Consider the following 19,157-nt stretch of genomic DNA (forward strand, 5'->3'; position numbering starts at 1 on the left):
GACGTGTCGAGAAGTATTGTGTGGATCCACTTCCAACACTGCAACTCTGCTTAGCTTTTGGCCTTGACATAACAGTTCTTCTGTATTGTAATGGGGGGAGAAAAATACTGTGGGCGGTTTTATGTAAATTAGCCCATGTGTGATGTCACAATTTTACAAAAATTCTCATCCATGGACACATTTCAAGAAAGATTTGTTTGGTTTATTTGGGACCTAATCACTGCATTCCAAGCTATTAACTGATTAACTGTCAAGTACATTTTTTAATGGGTAGGAGTAGAATTCCTGTGAAATTCAGGTTTTCAAACCACTGTAAAAACAAATTCCGGTCAATGGCACTGATTATCACTTTGGATTTGAGGTCAGCACAAGTTGTGAGTAGAAGATAAATATTAAAATATATTAACCGGCTTTAAAGGGGAATTATGAAAAGGGTCTATTAACATTAAAATGGATGTGACGTGTGGTGCTGCCAACAATGAAAAAAGGTTAGAAAAGGCCATAACAATACAACACTTTTATTGTGAATATATTATATTTGCACAATAATCAACACCATGTTATAAACATTTTTAACCCTTTCTGTTATTTTTCTCTTTTATACAGTAAATAGTGTACAAATGTATACAAAAATGTATTCAGGCTATAGTCAAGTTCCACAAAAGAGTACATCATGTACAGTATTAAAGCACAATCAGATATCATGGAGGAGGAGGAGGCCTTCGCATCAATAAAGATGAACCTCCCCGACCTCCCTTCTGGATTAAACACACATCAACACTTTGATAAACAGGCATCACCTGCACACGTAGCACCGGCAGCTCAACACGAAGGCAAGGTGGAGAGAACTTGAACCCTCAGAAGGCACGCACCTGGTGACCACGATGCGGATTAAAACGGAGAGGTAAGGCAATGCTGGATGATCACTGATACTTTGTCCTCTCACGTTCTCTCCAGCAGGCCCTGATGCTGACCGCGGCGGCGCTCGAAACACAACAAACAAAAAAAAGCTCAACCCGGGAACTTTGCAGCGTTTTGGACGTACAGGCCTTAAGCCAGCTTCTGCTTCACAGCACTTTTAATAGAGCGACAACAAAGAGGAAACAGGCAGGAAGAGGAGGAGGGGAGGGAAAACAAAAAGACGGTCATGTTTGATATTAAGCTCATTCACAAGTCATCTTGGCTCCTGAGTCGGGTGATGCAGAGAGAATACAGAAAGTAAATTCTGTGAAATGTTGGAGCATGAACTTTCGGCTGAAGTGGATCCAGGAGGAAACTGCATTCCTCATCTTTTCTTCACGTTTTGGCGCTTAACACATTCTCACGTGAATTTAGTAGGGACTTGCACAAAAGAAATCCAATTGAGCACCGTTCGGCTACGTGCCAGCAAAATGAACATAACAAAACTACTTGATATCGTGCTATTAAATCTCCATATTTTCCCAGAAAATATCTTTTGTTATCATAATTGCTCCAGACAGCACAAGATTGATTGATATCATTTAAAAATAAATAAATAAATAAAAAGCTTTTTGGGTTTTAGTTTTAAACAACTGGTTCACTCCAGTTCTCTAGGTGGCAGTGCTGCACATTACCGAGTGGGTTCCAACTGCGAAGAGGAGCGACCACTACTTAGACCCAATGGAAAGGGACTGTAACAATACGCACCAATACGCTAATGGATTTTTTCCCTGATTTATGCACCACTTCAGTAAACAGTTTGATGAAAATGTGTTTGTAGCCAATTCTGATAGCTGCGTAACTAGCTGCTATCCAAAAACTAGGATGTCACTTAGGGGATGACGAAAGACGTTAAATACGGACAGAGTGTAACATTTTTTTCAATTCTGGGGGGCTACGGACAGTTTGTACGGACAGTGATTCATTGATTCAAATGGCATAAACTAAAGATCAAGATCCTGATAAGCAACAAACCAAAAGATATCAAAACCTGATTTTGAGCTTTGAGGGAGTAATAAAGCTTTGCCTTGTGCTTTTTGCTGTTTGTTGAGGTATTAAAACCACGGAAATACACATTGCATGAAATCCTACTGAATTTTCACGAGAATTGATTGGTGGGCCGCATGGTTAGATCAGAGAGTTCCAGACAGTGAGAGATCACTAGGTGTTACACCGGAAATTATACTAATTCATCGCTTCTTCAGTTGCCCCCATTTCCACTGCACATGACCAGCTCGGCTGCACTTGCTTAGCTTTGAGGCTGTCAAATCTAATTCCAGAGGAGACTGAGGGCAGCTGCAGCAAAGAAGAGATTGTGGAGTATAACACCACTGTGTCCAAAGCCAAGGCACAGCAACAGGGTAAGCTCGCCTTAGCATTTTTGTCATTTTTAAGCAAATGCTTGTAATCCCGGCTGAGCAGGAACTGGAGGTAGTACCTTGTTTTCGTCAGTGGTAAGTGTGGGTTCTGTGCAGCAAAAAAAAAAAAAAAAGGGTATCTGAGTCAAGATGCAGGCAATGGGAGTTCAATGCATCAAATGAAGGAAACCCAAAGATCAAATACAAATGTTAGATTTTAGGGATGTTCAATAACACTTTTTTTTTTCAAGACCAATACCAGTGCTCAACTCTTGAGTAGTCAGTGGTCACCCATACCAAGACCAAGTACCAATACCACTGGTACTTTTGATACGCAATTTTTAGTTCCTGATTGTAAAACAGTTGGCAAATACTGTACTGGCATTGGCCACTGTTGCTAGTACCGATGACTTGAAATAAGGCCAGGTCCTAGTAATTATTATTATTATTATTATTTTAAAAGAAGTGTGGGGACGGGTCGTGGCATTTGGGGCATCTGGAAGTGCAACCCCAAAAACAATTTTTGTTGTCAGTTCAGGTCAGCAGCACATAGTCAATTGCTTTTGAGCTTCCTGAAAGGACTGTTGCCCTTATTGTTTTGAAACATTATGAAAAGGAATATTGGCATTTATTTTTTTCTGTATTATTTGCTGAAAAAGCTTTGCTGTCCCTATAAAGCCTAAAGAATGCACAAAAACAAAGTAAAGAGGAATTGGTCACAATGAAGTCGTTGATGTGATACATCTCAACTGAAAGATTAACATGTTGGGGTGTTGCTAAGTTTAGCCTGGGTTGTTAGGAGAATCTTCTCTGCATATGATCATAATGCACACCTCAGGTGCAATTTAAAAAAAATAAATAAACTAGTCTGTAGCCTAAGATGTTTATTTTTTGAGGCATAGTTGCAAGATGACTTTTAAATGACAAAGTGTTTGGGGTCATAGTTTACGGTATAGTTAAGGTTTAAACAAAATTTTGGGGGGGGGGGCGTGTTAATTACATGCTTTTTCGCGATAGGGCTCAGTTTACAGTATTGTCCTTTGCTTGATATGAAGCACACGTCTCTACGATACAACACTGAGTTAGTAGCAAAATGCCTGTTGAGCGGGTACAGTACATTTTTAAATACTCAACAACAAAAAGAGTGACGTGATGTGGGGATTACTCGCCCTTGATACGCAATCAATACAAACAATCGCAACAACTACACAAATCAACGCTGCCAGTGAGCACACAATCTTGAAAACAAAACAGAATTAAAGGGTTTGGTTCGCGCTTACCCTTGCACCCCGCAGGAAAATCATTTGGGGGTGCAGCATGAAATCGAAGCAGCTGAGCAGGGTTAGCGTTGGAAAAAAAAATGAGCGAGAAACCTTTGGCATCAGAAAATGAAGACGCCGAGACTGCGTAAGGAACCAAATAACAGCGCATTTGTCAAACCATCTTCATACGGTCCTGGATGGCATCCTCCCGCTCCTGACATGACGCCTTCGCTTCTTCAGAGCGTTTTTGCTGCCTCGTTTCCTCTACATACGCTAAGAGTCTTCCTAGCCGCGTCGGTTTGGACGTTTGCAGGCGTCACGAGCTTGGCGAAGGCGTGCCGAACCACAGCAGCAGAAGCAGCTGGACAGCGAGCGTGGCCCCAAGGCTGGGGCTCAGGCCGGTCCCGCCGCCACAATCAGAGTCGTCTTCCTGCAGGGGAAATCCTTCGTCAGTTAGATACACAAATAGAACGACAACTAACTCTACACTAATGAAAATTAATAGTCAGAAATTGCGTGGCAATGCAGAGATTTTAAATTGAAATAATAATTTGGAGATAATGCAATGCAAATCATAGGGGATATTTTATGGAAAATAAAATAAAATGTAAATTTTTGTAATCTTATTCAATGAATAGCACTTACAACACTGTAATTTACACAAATATACAGGATTTTTTTCCCACAGAGGCTACAAAACATATGTCTGTGAATAAATTGTCTGGCTACATGTGTTGCTGCATTATCTGTGTTCCAATATCCGTTGCTTGAAGGGTTATAATGCCGACAGATTGAGGCTAGTTTTGTTAACCAATCTATGGCATTTTGAAGAATTGGCAACTATCTGCCAAACTGCTGGTTGTGATGGCCGCTGCCGCTTTTAGAGCATTTTTCGAATCATGCCATCTATTCAAAAAGAGCAAATTTTGGAATTTTGCGGATTCATCTGTGGTGTGGTGGTTATAGCTAGAGGTGGTCCCCAGGTTACGACGGCATCTACATAAGACATTTCAAGGTTGCAAACGGCGAGCAATGGACTAGTTTGCACAGCGGCATAAGAATATGCCTTAAGCGGCACACAAAGACAAAGTCCTGTCTACTTTTCTAATCAAAATGTATACAATAAAAGTGACAGACTATGACGTCCCAAAATATAACAAACTTAATTCTCTGCTGTAAACCGAAAACACTCGTGTAGATTTTTTTTTTATGCTCAATTGCTTTAGTTTACTGCCATCAGCCCAAGAGTGTTTACTGTAGTGAAGTTGTTTTTGTGACCTGTTTGTTTATTGTTACACTCATTCCAGCAGTAACGAGGTTGAAGTTCATCACGACCAGATGTTCTAACTAAAACCAAGAGCATTCATGCATGCGGCCTAGGGTTTTGTTTCAAAAGTAGGTCGGGAAATACGCTGACATGAACCTTTTAAACCCTACGATGACCTTATCCCAATTTTGAATATGTAGCTTGTTAATAATGTATTAGTAGTAAGGGAAGGACTACTAAAAAAAGCCTTTGAAGAAATAATGCTTCTTAGTAGGTATTACTGTTTTGGTTAGCAATAGAGTTCAGCAAAATCTTATTGTCTATGAACAAGACGGCCAACTAAGTGAGGTAATATACAGTACCTTCCCGCAACTGTAACTGTGTGCGTGTGAGTGTGTGTTGGGAGTTTTCAGGAAGCTCTGGCATGCCAGCAGCGGGCTTGAAAAGGTTTCAGAGTGGCCTGGATTCAAAAGGCAGGAAAGCCATGCGGGGCTTCCTCTGTTTACTTCAGTGACACAATCTGTCTTCCTATGAGGAGCAGAGCTAAAAGTAAGTAAGGTAGAGATGGAAAGATGAGAAAGGCCCACTTCCTATTTCCTCTTTCGGAATCCCAGGACACACTCACAGACATCAAGTGTCCTGATCTAAGAAGCTTAAAAAAAACAATGAAAGGCAGGGCTAACAGATATGACACCATTTTTCAGACCAAATATTTAGACAGCGTATATACACTATAAAGTCGGCTGGTCAGGAACAATATTTTATCCACATTCCTCCTTTGATTTTGCCAATTTATGCTGGTTTATGCAGCACATGAACCGCATCACCCTTTTTCTTTCTTTGGTGGAAACCATGTTAATGAATTGAATGTGAATGGGTGTGAACAAAGCAGCTAAAATATTCCTTCCTGAAATGACGTTCTATGCAAAGCACTTTATTGGTAGTGAAGCAAATCTCCAAGTGTTACACGAGGGAAATGCATCATACAACTACTATATTAATATGTTTTTTAATAGGTAATTAAAAGGCAATTACATTTCCATTTTAATAATTCTTAAATAATAATAATAATATCCACAAGTATTATTCATAATTCATGCAATGATAATATAAATAAAGAAATACTATAATTATATTAATCACACACATCAATTCAGTAAAGTTCTTGGATAGGAATACTATTAATAGTATAATCATTGTATATTATTTAGCATTTCATTCATAAAGTAGCAAATATCGGTGTTAAGAGTTAAAAAATACAAACAATGATGTCAAAAATATATATTAAGCATAAATTAATAAATTAAGAGTTGATTTGCATTTGTACTGTTTTTAATTAATCTAAATTATTTCATATACAGTAATAATAATGATAATAATAGCTTTCAGTTTAATAAAGAATAATGAAGATTACTTTTTTGTTGAAGCCTCTAGCTTTAAGGTTTTATACACATTTGACAGTAATTTGTCCTCACAAGGGGAATATAGGTTAAAATTATTAGCGCGGCAATAAACACACATGACCTAAAACATTCATTGGAATATAACTGCCATAAAAAAATATACAATCTTTCTGAACCCGTCGTTCCTACATAGACAAACTAACCAAAAACAGTGAGCAGCAGCAACAGAAACAAGAGCAGGGCTGAGTAGCTCAATGTGGACCCTCTGCTGATTGGACACAAGGGCTCATCCTAGCATGATGGACGAGAGCAACAGCCAGTGGGAGGCAGAGGCAAATAAAATGAGAAGATGAAGACAGAAATCATTAAGAAACACAACAGGACGACAGACCAAGAAGAAACGATGACATAAAAAATGGTGAAAAATTACAAATATGGACACAATAGAGTAACCAGACAGATAACGTTGCACCCAAAGGCCCAAACTGATCCTAATCTGAAAGCAAATGACATTTGTGAAGAATAACATCTATTGTAAATCTGTCTTGTCAGCTCACAGGCACTGAGGCCAATGTCTTACATTTTCATTGTTGTCGAAGCACACGTCGGGCCCTTTGCGGTACCTCGGGTTCTGGGCCAGCTCGCATTGATCTGGGCCTTCAGCTGAACATACATTTTTCAGAAAAACGGCTACAATGTGGTGATAAACAGAGTAACATTCCTCACTAAACTTACGCATGCAAAGTACATTTCATTGCACATATGTCGTGTTTGTTTTCTAAAAATTTGGATTATTATGATAGATACATTTAAAACTACTGCCTTATGAGTATTGTCCCAATGGGTACAATACAAAAGTTATGAAATAATACTGTCATAATATTAAAATGATGTATATATACTGTATATAAAACAAATAATGATTCTATGAGAACAATATAATGGTTCTGATATCTTGTACGCTGCAAGAATGGCAGGGTGGGCAAAATTTTCCCTGACCCTCCACATCCTGGTCACCACCTCTCCCAGCTCCATCCCTCAGGTGTGGCACTCTGAAACTATGCACACAAAAACCAGCAGACATACCAATAGCTTCTTCCCTCTTCCTATTAGCACCACCATTTACAAAATCTCCATGAATTGATGAATAAATAGTTTAAGTTATTCAGGCAATTTTCAGAAAATAAATAAAACATAGATGCAAAACACAAGGTAGCACAAATGGAACACAAATAGATTTGTATTGTCTGTGTGTGCTTGGCTGAGCAGCATAAATTGAACTATCTTAAAGTGCATTTTTGAAAGAAAGATGAGAAGAAATCATTTACATCAATCGCAAAATCTTGCAAACTAACCAACAAACAAAGAAACACCTGATAGGGGTTAAATCAACCTTCCTAACTCTGAACATATTGGACACAATCGGGGGGGGAAAAAAGCACTCAGATGCAGGGGAAAACACACCAGGCGGTCAAGGAACTGATTATCTCCACACAGGAGGAGTAAAATAAAACAAACACAAAACAAATAAAAGTGCTGAACTCAACCTTGGTAAAAAAAAAAAAATCAATGAAAAATTAATGACTGTTATGCCCTTGTCAGAAAAAGACCTTCAGACAAAGGTTGAAAAACACAAACAAACAAACAAAAAACCTGGATGTCTATGGAACTAATTACCCGACAAAGCAAAAAATAAAAGTAGCAAACACCAAAAACTAATAAAAGTGTAATGTGTAAAAGTGTACAACGTAATCTAACAACATTGGAAATAATTGCTGAAAAATGACTGAGTGATTGTTATGCCCATCTCAGAAAATACACTCCAACAAAAGGTGGAAAATACTCGGATGTGCAAGGAACTGAACACAGAAGGCATAAAATGAGATCTGACCAAAACACAAAACCTAAATAGGATAGAGCAAAACCTTGCTACTGTCCAAGAAAATTGGACATAATTTATGAAAAGTGAGTGATTGTTATGCAGCCTTTCTAAGAAAAATAAACGTAACTGTGGTTGAAAAAAAAAAGGTTGCATAAGGAACTGATTGTATTGACGCATAAAGCGTAAAAAACAGTAAACTAAAAACACAAAAACAGATACAATGGATGAACACAACCTTGCTACTCTGAAAATATGGGGCTTACTCTATACAAAATGAAAGATTATTATGTCCTTCCTTAGTGGGGGTAAAAAATGGGTTGTGTAAAAAAGAACTGATGATCTCAACACAGAAGGTTTACAAATAAATAAAAATAAAAAAACAACAAGAAAAAAATTAATGATTATGTCCTTGCCAGAATCCCGCCTGTGTAAGGAACTGATTATATCGACACAGAAGGCACAAATTTGACAGCCCACAAGTGAAACAAATGTCAGGGAGCAAACCGCAGACGCGCAAGACACCGAATCACATCAGGAAACGATAAATCCGACTTAACACCAAGTAACAGTCCAAAACAATCACAACTAAAAGCCCAATTGAGACTAAAAGCCAACAAATAGTTCTAAACAGGACAATTTGTTCGCCCGTGTTAAACTGCGCAAGCACCATTACCTTAGTGGCAACAAATGCGGCCAGTTGTGACCCCGTGGCAAACGCTCACGATGACACCTTTACTGTTCGAGCAGCAAGAAGCCACATTTAAGCCACATCTGTCAAACAGATATCCTGCCTACATTTCAACATACAAGTGCACCTCTGCTCTTAACCTTAATTCAACTTGATGGCGGCGCACAGGCCAGAAACAAAGAAAAGCCAATCTGGTAGTAACGTGAGCGCCTTTCATACGCGCCGCATCTGGTTTACTGCTCACCCGCGGACGCTCAGAGGGGACCTGCTGGAAAGTGCTTCGGCGTGTGTCCTTGGACGCCGACTTTAAAGCTCTCTTGTCACAAGGGCTGATGGATGGAAGGACTCAGGAATGAAAAAAAAAAGACGTGTCACTCCCATGTTGACTATTTACGACTTGAGTGAAAGGATACAGGGTTGTTCGGCCTGTCGCAGAGGTCTGGGGTCACATGACAAACACGTGGCTTTGGCGTCGGTGATCAGGAACACCAGGTTGGTGTTGGGCAGCTTCTCCGCTCGATACATCCTGGTGAGCACACGGAGATGATGCAGTGTGAATTTAGTACCAAGTTCACAAAAATGTACTCTTGCATTAAGTTTGAGTATAATGTTTATCCTTAAGTTAGTTTGAATTTTCACTGAGAACATGGATCATCATAACTGCCCATCTATCTACACATCTAACATTATCTATTCATCCATCCATAAATCTATCAATTTCAATTCAATTCAAAACATTATTTCACTCTTTAAAATAAAATAAATAAAAGAGGACAGAAAGAAGTAAAAACGTGTTATATCTGCCCCTGATCAACACAATATTTGCTATAAATATATATTCCCAGTAATTTATACATTTTTTTTAAAATACAGATAGACTGAGAAGTTTTTTTTTTTACAATCCAGATTGTTCCACAAACTGACACCGTGAGTTGAAATACAACATTCATTTTGTTTTGTTCTATATTTAGGTTTGGAGAAAAGGTCTGTTCCTTTTAATTTGTACTCACTTTTCCTTTTTTTTTTTATATATTTCATTTGTATATTAACTGGTAAAATTTCACGACGGGCTTTATACATTATTTTAAGGCAAAAATTAAAAAAAAATAATTTTCAAGGCGGACTTTTTACAAAAAGGAAAAAAACCTGGACATTATGAGGATTAGTCAGACAACGCTTGTAGCTGGCTAGCTTGTTTCAACCCGGTAAAGGATTTATCCACTACTTTTACAGTGGCAACTAGGTACTGTAGCTCTGGAGCTGAGTGAAATTTTACGTCTGAAAACCAGCGCCCGCTACTGCATCATTGAAACAGGATTAGCTTAGAGTAGCTAAGCTTTTATCCAAGTTTGCGCAAATATGTATTCTTAGTAATTCTGCTACAATTGCAGTGATTTACTTTATGAGCTGCTATGTAATATAAGCAGTCCCATTTGCTACTTGCACCCATGCAGGTGTGCATGTGGCCTCTCTAAGCGGTTCTCTTATTGGACTTTTTATGGCCGCCATGAGGCTTTGTGTGTTTGCAGCCGTTAACATTGGGAACCAGACACGCGGGACCCATAACACCGGGTAATTACAGCCATATTTAACCTTCAAATTGACACAAAAGAAGGTTAGAGCAAAGTAAATGTGCAGCGGCCCGTGGAAATTGGTGAATTTGAAGAAAAGCTAGAGACTGGGGGAAGCTGAACAGATAAAAGAACATTTGTGCTTCCCCCTGCAATTCCTGTCAGTGGCAGATCAAGGTCAAATGTGCCTGAAGTAAAAACCGAAAGAGGCCGTTCAGGAAGGCAACACTATTCCTAACCAATCCCCACGGATCATTAAACAGAAGGATGTGCAGGAAAAGGATCTGAGGAAAGGAGGGACATCTTTATAGTGTCATATACACTACATTCGCACATAGAGGAGAAAGTTGATAGTTTGTAGGGGCGCATGAAAATTTACTAGACAGAGCGTACTCAGAAATTAACAGACATACCTTGAACAGTTTCCGCAGTCCAGGACCCCCGAGTAAGATCTTTCATCGTTGTCAAAGAAGTACTGAGTCTGCTCTGTGATGCAGCTTTCTTTAAACATGGCGTCAGGAATGTCCTCATCCGCTGACTCCACTAAATGAAGTTTGCACAAGGAACGGTTTGTCGTAAACAAATGCCGCTTTTCCACTTCACATTATTGTAGCATTGACAAAACTGCTTGACTGATGACTGACCAACAGTTTGGTATCTACTCAACACGCTTGAACAAAATTCTAAGAATGGTTTATTCCAACACCTGCCAATACCTGAAGTGTCAATAGCGAGCAAAGCCGTGTCGAGCGGGTAGTAGAAAAGGGCATTACGAGAGAAGCAAAAAGTGGGAACAATTATAAATGTTTGCGTTGCTCACCTGCCTCCAGAAGGTTGGGCAACATGAGGCCATAGAAGAGCTGTTGGAATATAGACCTACACAAGGACAATTTTTTCTATTTTAAGTTTGTTCCTTTCAAAGGGGAAATCAGGTCAAACATTTTTTTTACAACAAAATCTATCTATGTTCTGATTAATTTTACGTCGTATGGAATGTGAATTAAGCAGCACACACAAAAAAAAACTTACATTGATTGATTATCTTTACCTTTAAGTCCTACGATTAGTCCTGCACAGTACATCATAAATAAGTGTACCTTAAAGGACAGAAATTGACTCCAACTGCACCCAACATTCTTATGTTGTCCAACAACATAGATACAGTACACGTAGAATGTACAGTATGCCTCAAATGAACTCACCAGGCAGCAGTGGAGGCCCACCAGCCAATACTGAGCAACTCTGTTATGGTTGGCTACAAAAAAAAAAGTCAGATATGGAGGTTAAACCCCTTCAAGAATCCCTCTCCAAATTGGCAAAGCTAATCCAATGACAAACCGACCACATGGACAGAGCGAAGCCCCGCTGCAGCCTTGCTGTCTTTCTCCGGGTCACAAACAGACTGGTAGTCGTAGGTCTTGTTGAATGAGTACAGGGAAGTATTGACCAGGTTGATCATCAGCACAGGATCCACTTCACCAAAGAACTGACCTATCTGGAAACACGAGAGATACCTTCAGTTCAGGAAAACTTTTTAAGCTGCTGAATTGGGGTTTTGCAAGGCAATGTATCATTTCTCAAGAAACTGGCATCTGCTTTCTACGGCAATTTGCATGGAGAGTTCAGTCATACGCAGACAATCCTTTTAATAAACAGGCAGCTGTCAACACATCTCTGGTGCATGTAATGGAGTGGGCTATTGCCATGTCTTTCCCCCCTCTGCTAAGTTCTGCAATGTCAGATGTTATGCAACCGTATTATATTTCTGCCATGGCCACAGAGGAATCATGTTTTTCTTTTTGGAGGGTGGTGTAAAAAGTTACTATAGTACACTGATAGTCCCATTTTCTACACTGACAAAGACTTAATTTGGCCTGATGAAAAATTGGATGTTCCATTTCTTGTTTTTCACAGGCATCCTTCATGCAATCAAAATCCACCAGTGATATTTCAGAACCACTGGCATTTGCTTGTTCTATTCATGAACATACCAGATCCAACCAATAAATGCCTGATCTGAGAAATTTAAAGCAGATGGTCTGCAGCAAGGTGCCAGACAGTTCACGACTGTAGAATGTCTGTCTGAATTGGTTGAGCCAGTCCAAAATAATCAGCAATGGAGTCACAAAGGAACATTTATGTGTGGTCAAGAGCTGATTTTTTTCAGACACAAACTAAGAGAATGAAAAACCACAGAATCAATCTTATGGTCCAGATGATGAAATAATAGCAGATCACACTGATTACATTTAAAAAAAAAAAAAAACATAATCTTTGAGGTATTTTGACAAAAGCCCTTTATTAAGACACCTGGGAAAGAATAGGAACTATCATAACTTACAAAAAGCATTCCTCAGGCCAGCACTTGTACTGTACTAACATTGGACCATAGAGACCTAAAGCAGTCTATAGTCAGTATCTCAGTGCGAGAGGCTCAAATCCACAAGAGACTCACTTCAATAAAGCATCCTTAACTGACAGAACCTGAACTTTGAACATCCTCGTGCGTCTGATGTTGTATTTCAGTGGGGGCAAGGATGAACCTACGTCCTAGAAAAGCTTTGAAAGGAGCTCAGAGTAAGCAAGCAAGCAAGCCATCTTTGTAACTTAGCCATGGGTCCTTTGTCTGACCTTGGTAGGAGATTGATGCAGTCCCATGAGATGCAATAGATGACTTATAAAGTTTCTGATTTCACCTTTCCTGACAACATGGCAAAATGTTTCATCCTGTGATATTTCTTTATTCAACAGACTACCCTCAAGATAACCCCCAAACACGCTTTTCCTGTTGGATTTTACAATGAAAGTTAATACATGAATTTGATGTGCAAGGCTAAGATGCTTTTCCAAGTAAAACTAGTTTTTCTAACATGAAGTTCTTGGTATTATCAGCTTCGAACAACTACAGTGACATACAGTATCTCTTTAAATGATTGAAACTCACCAAGGTAATGTAATCTTCCTGATTAGACATGAGCAGAAAGCCACCATCATCCAGGATCACGCAGTCGACATGCTGCAAAAGGTCAAAATAGTTTTCAAGTCTGATAAAAAAAAAAAAGTTTTTTAAAACATGCATTGTTTTACCTTGTCATTCCTCATACAGCCACAAATCTCATCTTTGCACTAAAATAAAGAAATAAGTGAATTCAGTGCTAATGCCTAAATGTGTGAAAGGAATAGTAATACATATGATCATTTAAACATCACTTACATTCTCTTTAAGTGTGGCGTTCATAAAACTGTTCATCCAGAAAGTAACATTGAGTTTCACTCCCACCACTACAAACAGAGTAGCATTAAAAAAAACAGTTTTATATTACCAACATGACACAATTTGGTGTTTGCATGATATTGATTCTCTAAATTGGATTGCGTGCAATGGTGGACGTCTGGTTCACACTTTTTTGTTTTGTTTTACAAGCAAGGCATTTTAATGTAATCATCAATTAAAGACAGTTTTTTTTTCCTTTTCCTATATTTCAACACAGTGTATAATGTTACAGTGGTTGACAATATTAATAAATATGATGTCGTGATCTGCGTTTCTGTTGCCTTATTAGTTTGTTTCATGTTTTGTGACGTGTCCCTTTTTCATGTGATATCTACGTTTTAGGTTTTCATTTCCACTCGTTCTCATCAGCACTGTTCCTTGTGTGAAACAATGTTCTTTTAGAATTGTGCCTCGTTATCTCAGTCTGTTTTTTATTTAGCAGAGATGGAATTTAGGTAAATCGTCAATTTCCGTACATGAGAATGCCCAACTTCCAGCGTATGCTTAATGACGTGACACCTCGAAAAAACACTGAGCACCGACTGAAGCAGGTTTACGTCCGCCAATCGGGTTAAGTACAGATAGTCCCTCCCATTTCGTGCATTTTTGCGAGGCTTCGCGTCATAAAGCATTTGATAAAAAAAAAATGCGGATGCACTCGGCGAAAGGTGGGCAGTGTCATCAATGGGAATTGACGATTAACGGAAGAGCTCACCTCATGTATTTAGCTCCCTGGTGTCTTTCCGTTTTTCTTGGTTCATTGTTGCTGTCATTTGTTACGCTAATCTAGTCATGGTATGTTTTTTTTAGTTGTGAGTTTATTTGCTGTATTTCTTTGATAAATTGAACCATGTTTTTTGTATTAGCTAATTTGATTTATCTCAGTACCTTGTTTGGCTTTTTGGTTAAAAATGTTGTATTATTATCATTGTTTTTTATATCCATACCACTCTGCCTCCTTGCTTCCCTACATTTTGGTCCTTTTAGTGCAATGCCACCAAAATCCATTGAGATACTTTTGTTACGTACTTTTAAGAAATAAATCCTTTAAAAAAAATACAAGTACTTAATGAGTAAGTTGATGTTTGGGAAGGTGAAAATGGTTAATATTTACTGTATTTCTATGTCAAAGTCTTTTGATATTTGCCATTATTAAAACTTTATCGTTTTATTAATTCACTTTAATCGCAAGGTTTTGAGTCATTAATATTCCTTTTGGGGAATTAGCCCACCTAAAATTTGCAATCGTGGGTTTTACTTCAAGTCTTTGTTACAAGCAGCAATCGATGTGCGGTTAAGCACAACTGACCTGCCGGCTTAAGCGTGACTTCATTGATGGTGAGATCCACGGCTTTGCTGACGAGGATACCAGATTCGGAAACACTCTCTCGGCCTTCTGTTGCAGCTGAATGAAGGACAGACGAGGGAACAGTGAATGTAATTACTACACATTTGGCTGAAAAGCCAGCAGAAGCAAGCGTTTCAGAACCACACTTAAAACAGGAATAATTGTTATCCATGGCCGGGACGGATTCCAATGCTTGTAATTCACATTGAGCCCGGTGGAGCTCGTGAACCCACATGTGTTAATCCAGTTGAGTATTACCCCGACTACATTACACTCATTGCTTGCCTCCCCTGACGTCTGCCGGAGAGATTAGTGGAGATAAGCAAGAGAGGAAGCTCACAGTCCAAGAGTGAGGCCGAGGATGAGTGCTGACAGACATACTGTAAGCCGGGAAGAAGCTGAGGATAAAAGGTATGATGTCATCGGCGTACGAGCGTGAGCTTCGCCAGGACGGTTCGGGCTGACTTACAAAGGCGCTGGGGCTTGATGCCAGACCAGACTGAAAAAAAGCTTCGGCAACAAAGTGCTTACACACGAGGTTCTTACTATTAAAAGATGGAGCAGTGAAAATGTATATGTCGTTGTCCAGGGATCGCTTGTAGAAGCTGGATTCGTACGTCTCGGGATTCTCTATCCAATCTTCTCCGGCACTGCAAAAAAAATAATAAAATCACTTTTTCTCAATTAACATAACGTGTAGTTAACCTTCCTGTTATGCGGTGGATACAATTGAACCGATTTTAAAGGTTATGTCTTCTGTTGGCATTATCATATTGTATTTAATTATTTGGGAATTTACATTGTAGATTAAATAAGACCCAAGGGTGACACACCAGACTAAATGGTGACAGAAATATCCAATTTGTTCATGCTTTTGAATATATATATAATCTGCACTGGATATAAAAAGTCTACACACCCCTGTTCAAACACCAGGTTTTTGTGATATTAAAAAATGAGACCAAAGTAAATGTTCTCAAAACCTCTTCCACCATGATTGTAACACGTAACCTTTTGAGTGGAGAAGTAAAAAATAAAGAAATAAACAAACACCTGCCACCATTCGACGTGACTTTGATTAACCCCAAACAAATTTCAGATGTTCTAGTAGGCTTCTAATGACTTTTTTCTTTTTATCTGAAGCCTGAACATTTTGTACTCACATTGACTGTAAGATGGTAAGGAATTATGAACATAAGGGTTTCTAATATAATATAGGTGAGATTCCAATTTGGAATTCAAACCATCATTGTGAAAATGGCTTAGTACAATGTTAGCAATGGTAAAATATCCAATACATGCACAAGTATATATTTCTGTATTATATTGGAGTAGTTCAAGGTGTTGTTGTTGCCTTCAAAGAACAAGCATCTTACTTAACTTTAGAAAACCCAAATCCCTAACTTAATCCCAACCTAACAATAACCTTAAACCTGACCCGAACCCAACCCTTTTTGTTTCACAATAGCATCAGTCTTACTTGAATGCAGGTGGCAAATCCAGGACCAGAAAAGTAAAAACCATGGCACACTTCAGCCAAAGGTGACTCTATACTCAACCGGCTCCTTGAGAGCTCGTTTACCTAGCATGGAGTAGAAGCCCCTTTGACTACCCTTACCAAAAAGTAGTATACATTAAGTACATAATACAGAGTATACTTAAGTATACCTAAATTTATTTTTTGAGTGTACTTATTCTTGTACTAAAAGTAAACTTTAAGCAAACTCTTTGGGATTAAATTGGAACATTTTAGTATACTTAAAAGTACACTTGAAAGTATACTTTGTGGTACACTTATGTCCACAGCAAAAATCCCAGTGATGAATTGACAGGGATCAAACCAGCAAACACTGGTATTAAAGGTAGCGACCTTAGCCTCTAAACTATCCAGCCACATGATCTTTAGGGCTTTATAAATAAATGTAACCTACAATTTTGATTCCTTAGCGAGTGCCTTATAAGTAAAACTACAGTATGTAAACTTTTAGTATATGTTTTAGTATACTTACAAGTACACTTAACATTTACTTGGTGCAGTATACTTCCAAAAAGTACAAAAAAAGTAAACTTGAAAAACACTCTCCTAATTTTGAGTATACTTCAAGCATATTTAAATATACTTCTTTTTGGTTAGGGTAAAGCCAAACTGTAGTGGGGTTGTTACTTTCTGGACCTGGATTTGCCACCTCTGTTTGAATGTAACAATATTTAATTAACCTCAAAAGATAGTCTAACATATTTTTGTTGTGTGGATTAGCAAATTACATTTTTTACACAATTATACAAATATTTTAATACAACAAATTACTATGGATACTCCCTGTTAATAGTATGTAATGTTCCAATATAGAAATTGAAATATCAGATGTACCTTTGATTATATTTAATGAAAATATCAATACCTGATGTGAGCATGCATCACAGTATCTATTTTGTCACAACTCAATTGACAACATATGGCAATTGGCAGGAAGTGATTATGACTAACATTATGTTCACTTTGGACCACCCATGCATGGCAAAGACGAGGAAATGGAGGAAATTAAAATGCACGTGGCTGCTGCTGCAAGCATGCATGGATTGATCCTTGTTCTGCATGGGCCTAATCCTTCTTGTTGAAGAGCCACTGGAGCGGCCAGAAAGAGCTCCGACTAAAAATATCACAGCCCCTTTCAATTTTCACAGCACATACTGTATTTGAGTGCCCAGATAATTGGCTGAAGCTCGCAGGCTAGTTTGGCCGCGCCAGAGAAGAGCAACGTCGACGACGAGCAGGGGTACCTTCTCGGGAAGACTCTTGTGATTCCTCCATCTGTGGCTACAAATCTGGCCACCGTCCCATTCCTGAGAGGATGGAAAAAACACAGTCAAGCTTCGAAGTGGATCACGCCGACAAATAGTGCATCTGTGAGTCCCAGCTGGGGGAAAAGACACTCTTGAATTTCACAACCAGAGTCACTTGTCAGTGTACAGAATACCCTTGGAACTTGCAACCAAAAATGTGGTCCAAACGTCAAAACAGAATCCAGAACCCAACGGAAACTGGAATCAACCCATCTCCCTTGCCTCCCAGTGTATTTTACTGTGTTTTTTTTGGGCTGATTTTGTATGTGTAGAGCCTTTACAATGATAATATTAAGCAGAAAAAAACTGTAAACATTGTAGACATTTATATTCTTCACATACAACAGTTTAATGCCATCGACATATACAGTATACTGTTCGTCAAATACCGTTTTCACTGTTTAGGCGTGAAAGACACTCTCGCTGAGCTTATTTGTTAAATTCATGATTTGTAAACCACTGTAATGAAAAACAGATTCCTCTAAATGCTAGTATTGCATCACTTTGGATTTGAGATCTGCGTAGCTTTTGAGTTGAAGATAAAGTTTAGGGAGTGAATCTCGGCTTGTCACATCGATTATGAGGGGGAGAAATGCCAATGCGTTGGAAGTCAAGTAATCGATGATTCAGTTCTTTGAGTAAATGACAAATGTGAATTTACAAAGGCCACAGTGTTAATTAGTTTCACATCTGCGAACAAATGATTACTTTGCTATCAAAAACCTTTCTCAGTCTTGTTTCTGTTTTATAGTTTTAAGTGTCACAAAAGCAAGCTATATTATAGCATCAAAGTCATTGTTCTGGTTGACCGTTTATTTTTACAAACAAAAATAATAATTGTGTCCACTTTTTGGTCAGAAACTTTTTTGTGAAACCAGTCAATGTTCTATTGCTGTTTGCTAAAAAAAAGAAAAAAGCTAGAAACAAATTTTTTTTTCGGGTTCTCAACTTTGAGAATGATTGTCAAATTGACGACGCTAAAATGATAATTCAAACTGAAAATGATCACTTATTTTTGCTGTCCACTGTGTTATTTAAGTGAAATAATCCAGTAAACAGATTAATTACAAAAAACAAGGTTCCACTGTATAAACTTTTTTGTGGCGTAGATTACAGACGCTCCCCTACTTACGAACATTCGAGTTACGAACAACGGTACATACGAACATGTCTGCGCGCATGTCAAAAAATGTTCGGAAAGAGATGCTGTAAGTTAGATTTTTTATTGCGCACCTTTTTCCGAGTACTGTAGTGCTTCTTTCCGCCGCTAATACCGACGCTTGCCGCTGTGAGAGCTCAC

At 38.6% G+C, this 19,157-nt stretch overlaps 1 protein-coding gene across 2 annotated transcripts in view; it reads right to left on the reverse strand.

The window, feature by feature from the left end:
- Window positions 1-502: 502 nt before the first annotated feature.
- The window catches only part of LOC144053366 (voltage-dependent calcium channel subunit alpha-2/delta-1), a 91,396-nt gene continuing 72,741 nt past the window's right edge, over window positions 503-19,157 (reverse strand). For both annotated transcript variants that reach the window (XM_077567756.1, XM_077567755.1), the window contains 13 exons: window positions 17,795-17,857; window positions 15,560-15,663; window positions 14,975-15,070; window positions 13,606-13,673; window positions 13,479-13,517; window positions 13,336-13,407; window positions 11,734-11,886; window positions 11,594-11,646; window positions 11,212-11,267; window positions 10,805-10,934; window positions 9,234-9,346; window positions 6,831-6,913; window positions 503-4,010 (listed from right to left, as the gene is read on the reverse strand). In XM_077567756.1, coding sequence (XP_077423882.1) covers window positions 3,897-4,010; window positions 6,831-6,913; window positions 9,234-9,346; window positions 10,805-10,934; window positions 11,212-11,267; window positions 11,594-11,646; window positions 11,734-11,886; window positions 13,336-13,407; window positions 13,479-13,517; window positions 13,606-13,673; window positions 14,975-15,070; window positions 15,560-15,663; window positions 17,795-17,857 — 1,144 coding nt within the window. In that variant the 3' untranslated portion in view covers window positions 503-3,896. The remainder of the gene's footprint in view (window positions 4,011-6,830; window positions 6,914-9,233; window positions 9,347-10,804; window positions 10,935-11,211; window positions 11,268-11,593; window positions 11,647-11,733; window positions 11,887-13,335; window positions 13,408-13,478; window positions 13,518-13,605; window positions 13,674-14,974; window positions 15,071-15,559; window positions 15,664-17,794; window positions 17,858-19,157) is intronic.

This window comes from Vanacampus margaritifer, chromosome 6 (assembly GCF_051991255.1).
Source record: "Vanacampus margaritifer isolate UIUO_Vmar chromosome 6, RoL_Vmar_1.0, whole genome shotgun sequence".
NCBI classification, from domain to species: domain Eukaryota; kingdom Metazoa; phylum Chordata; class Actinopteri; order Syngnathiformes; family Syngnathidae; genus Vanacampus; species Vanacampus margaritifer.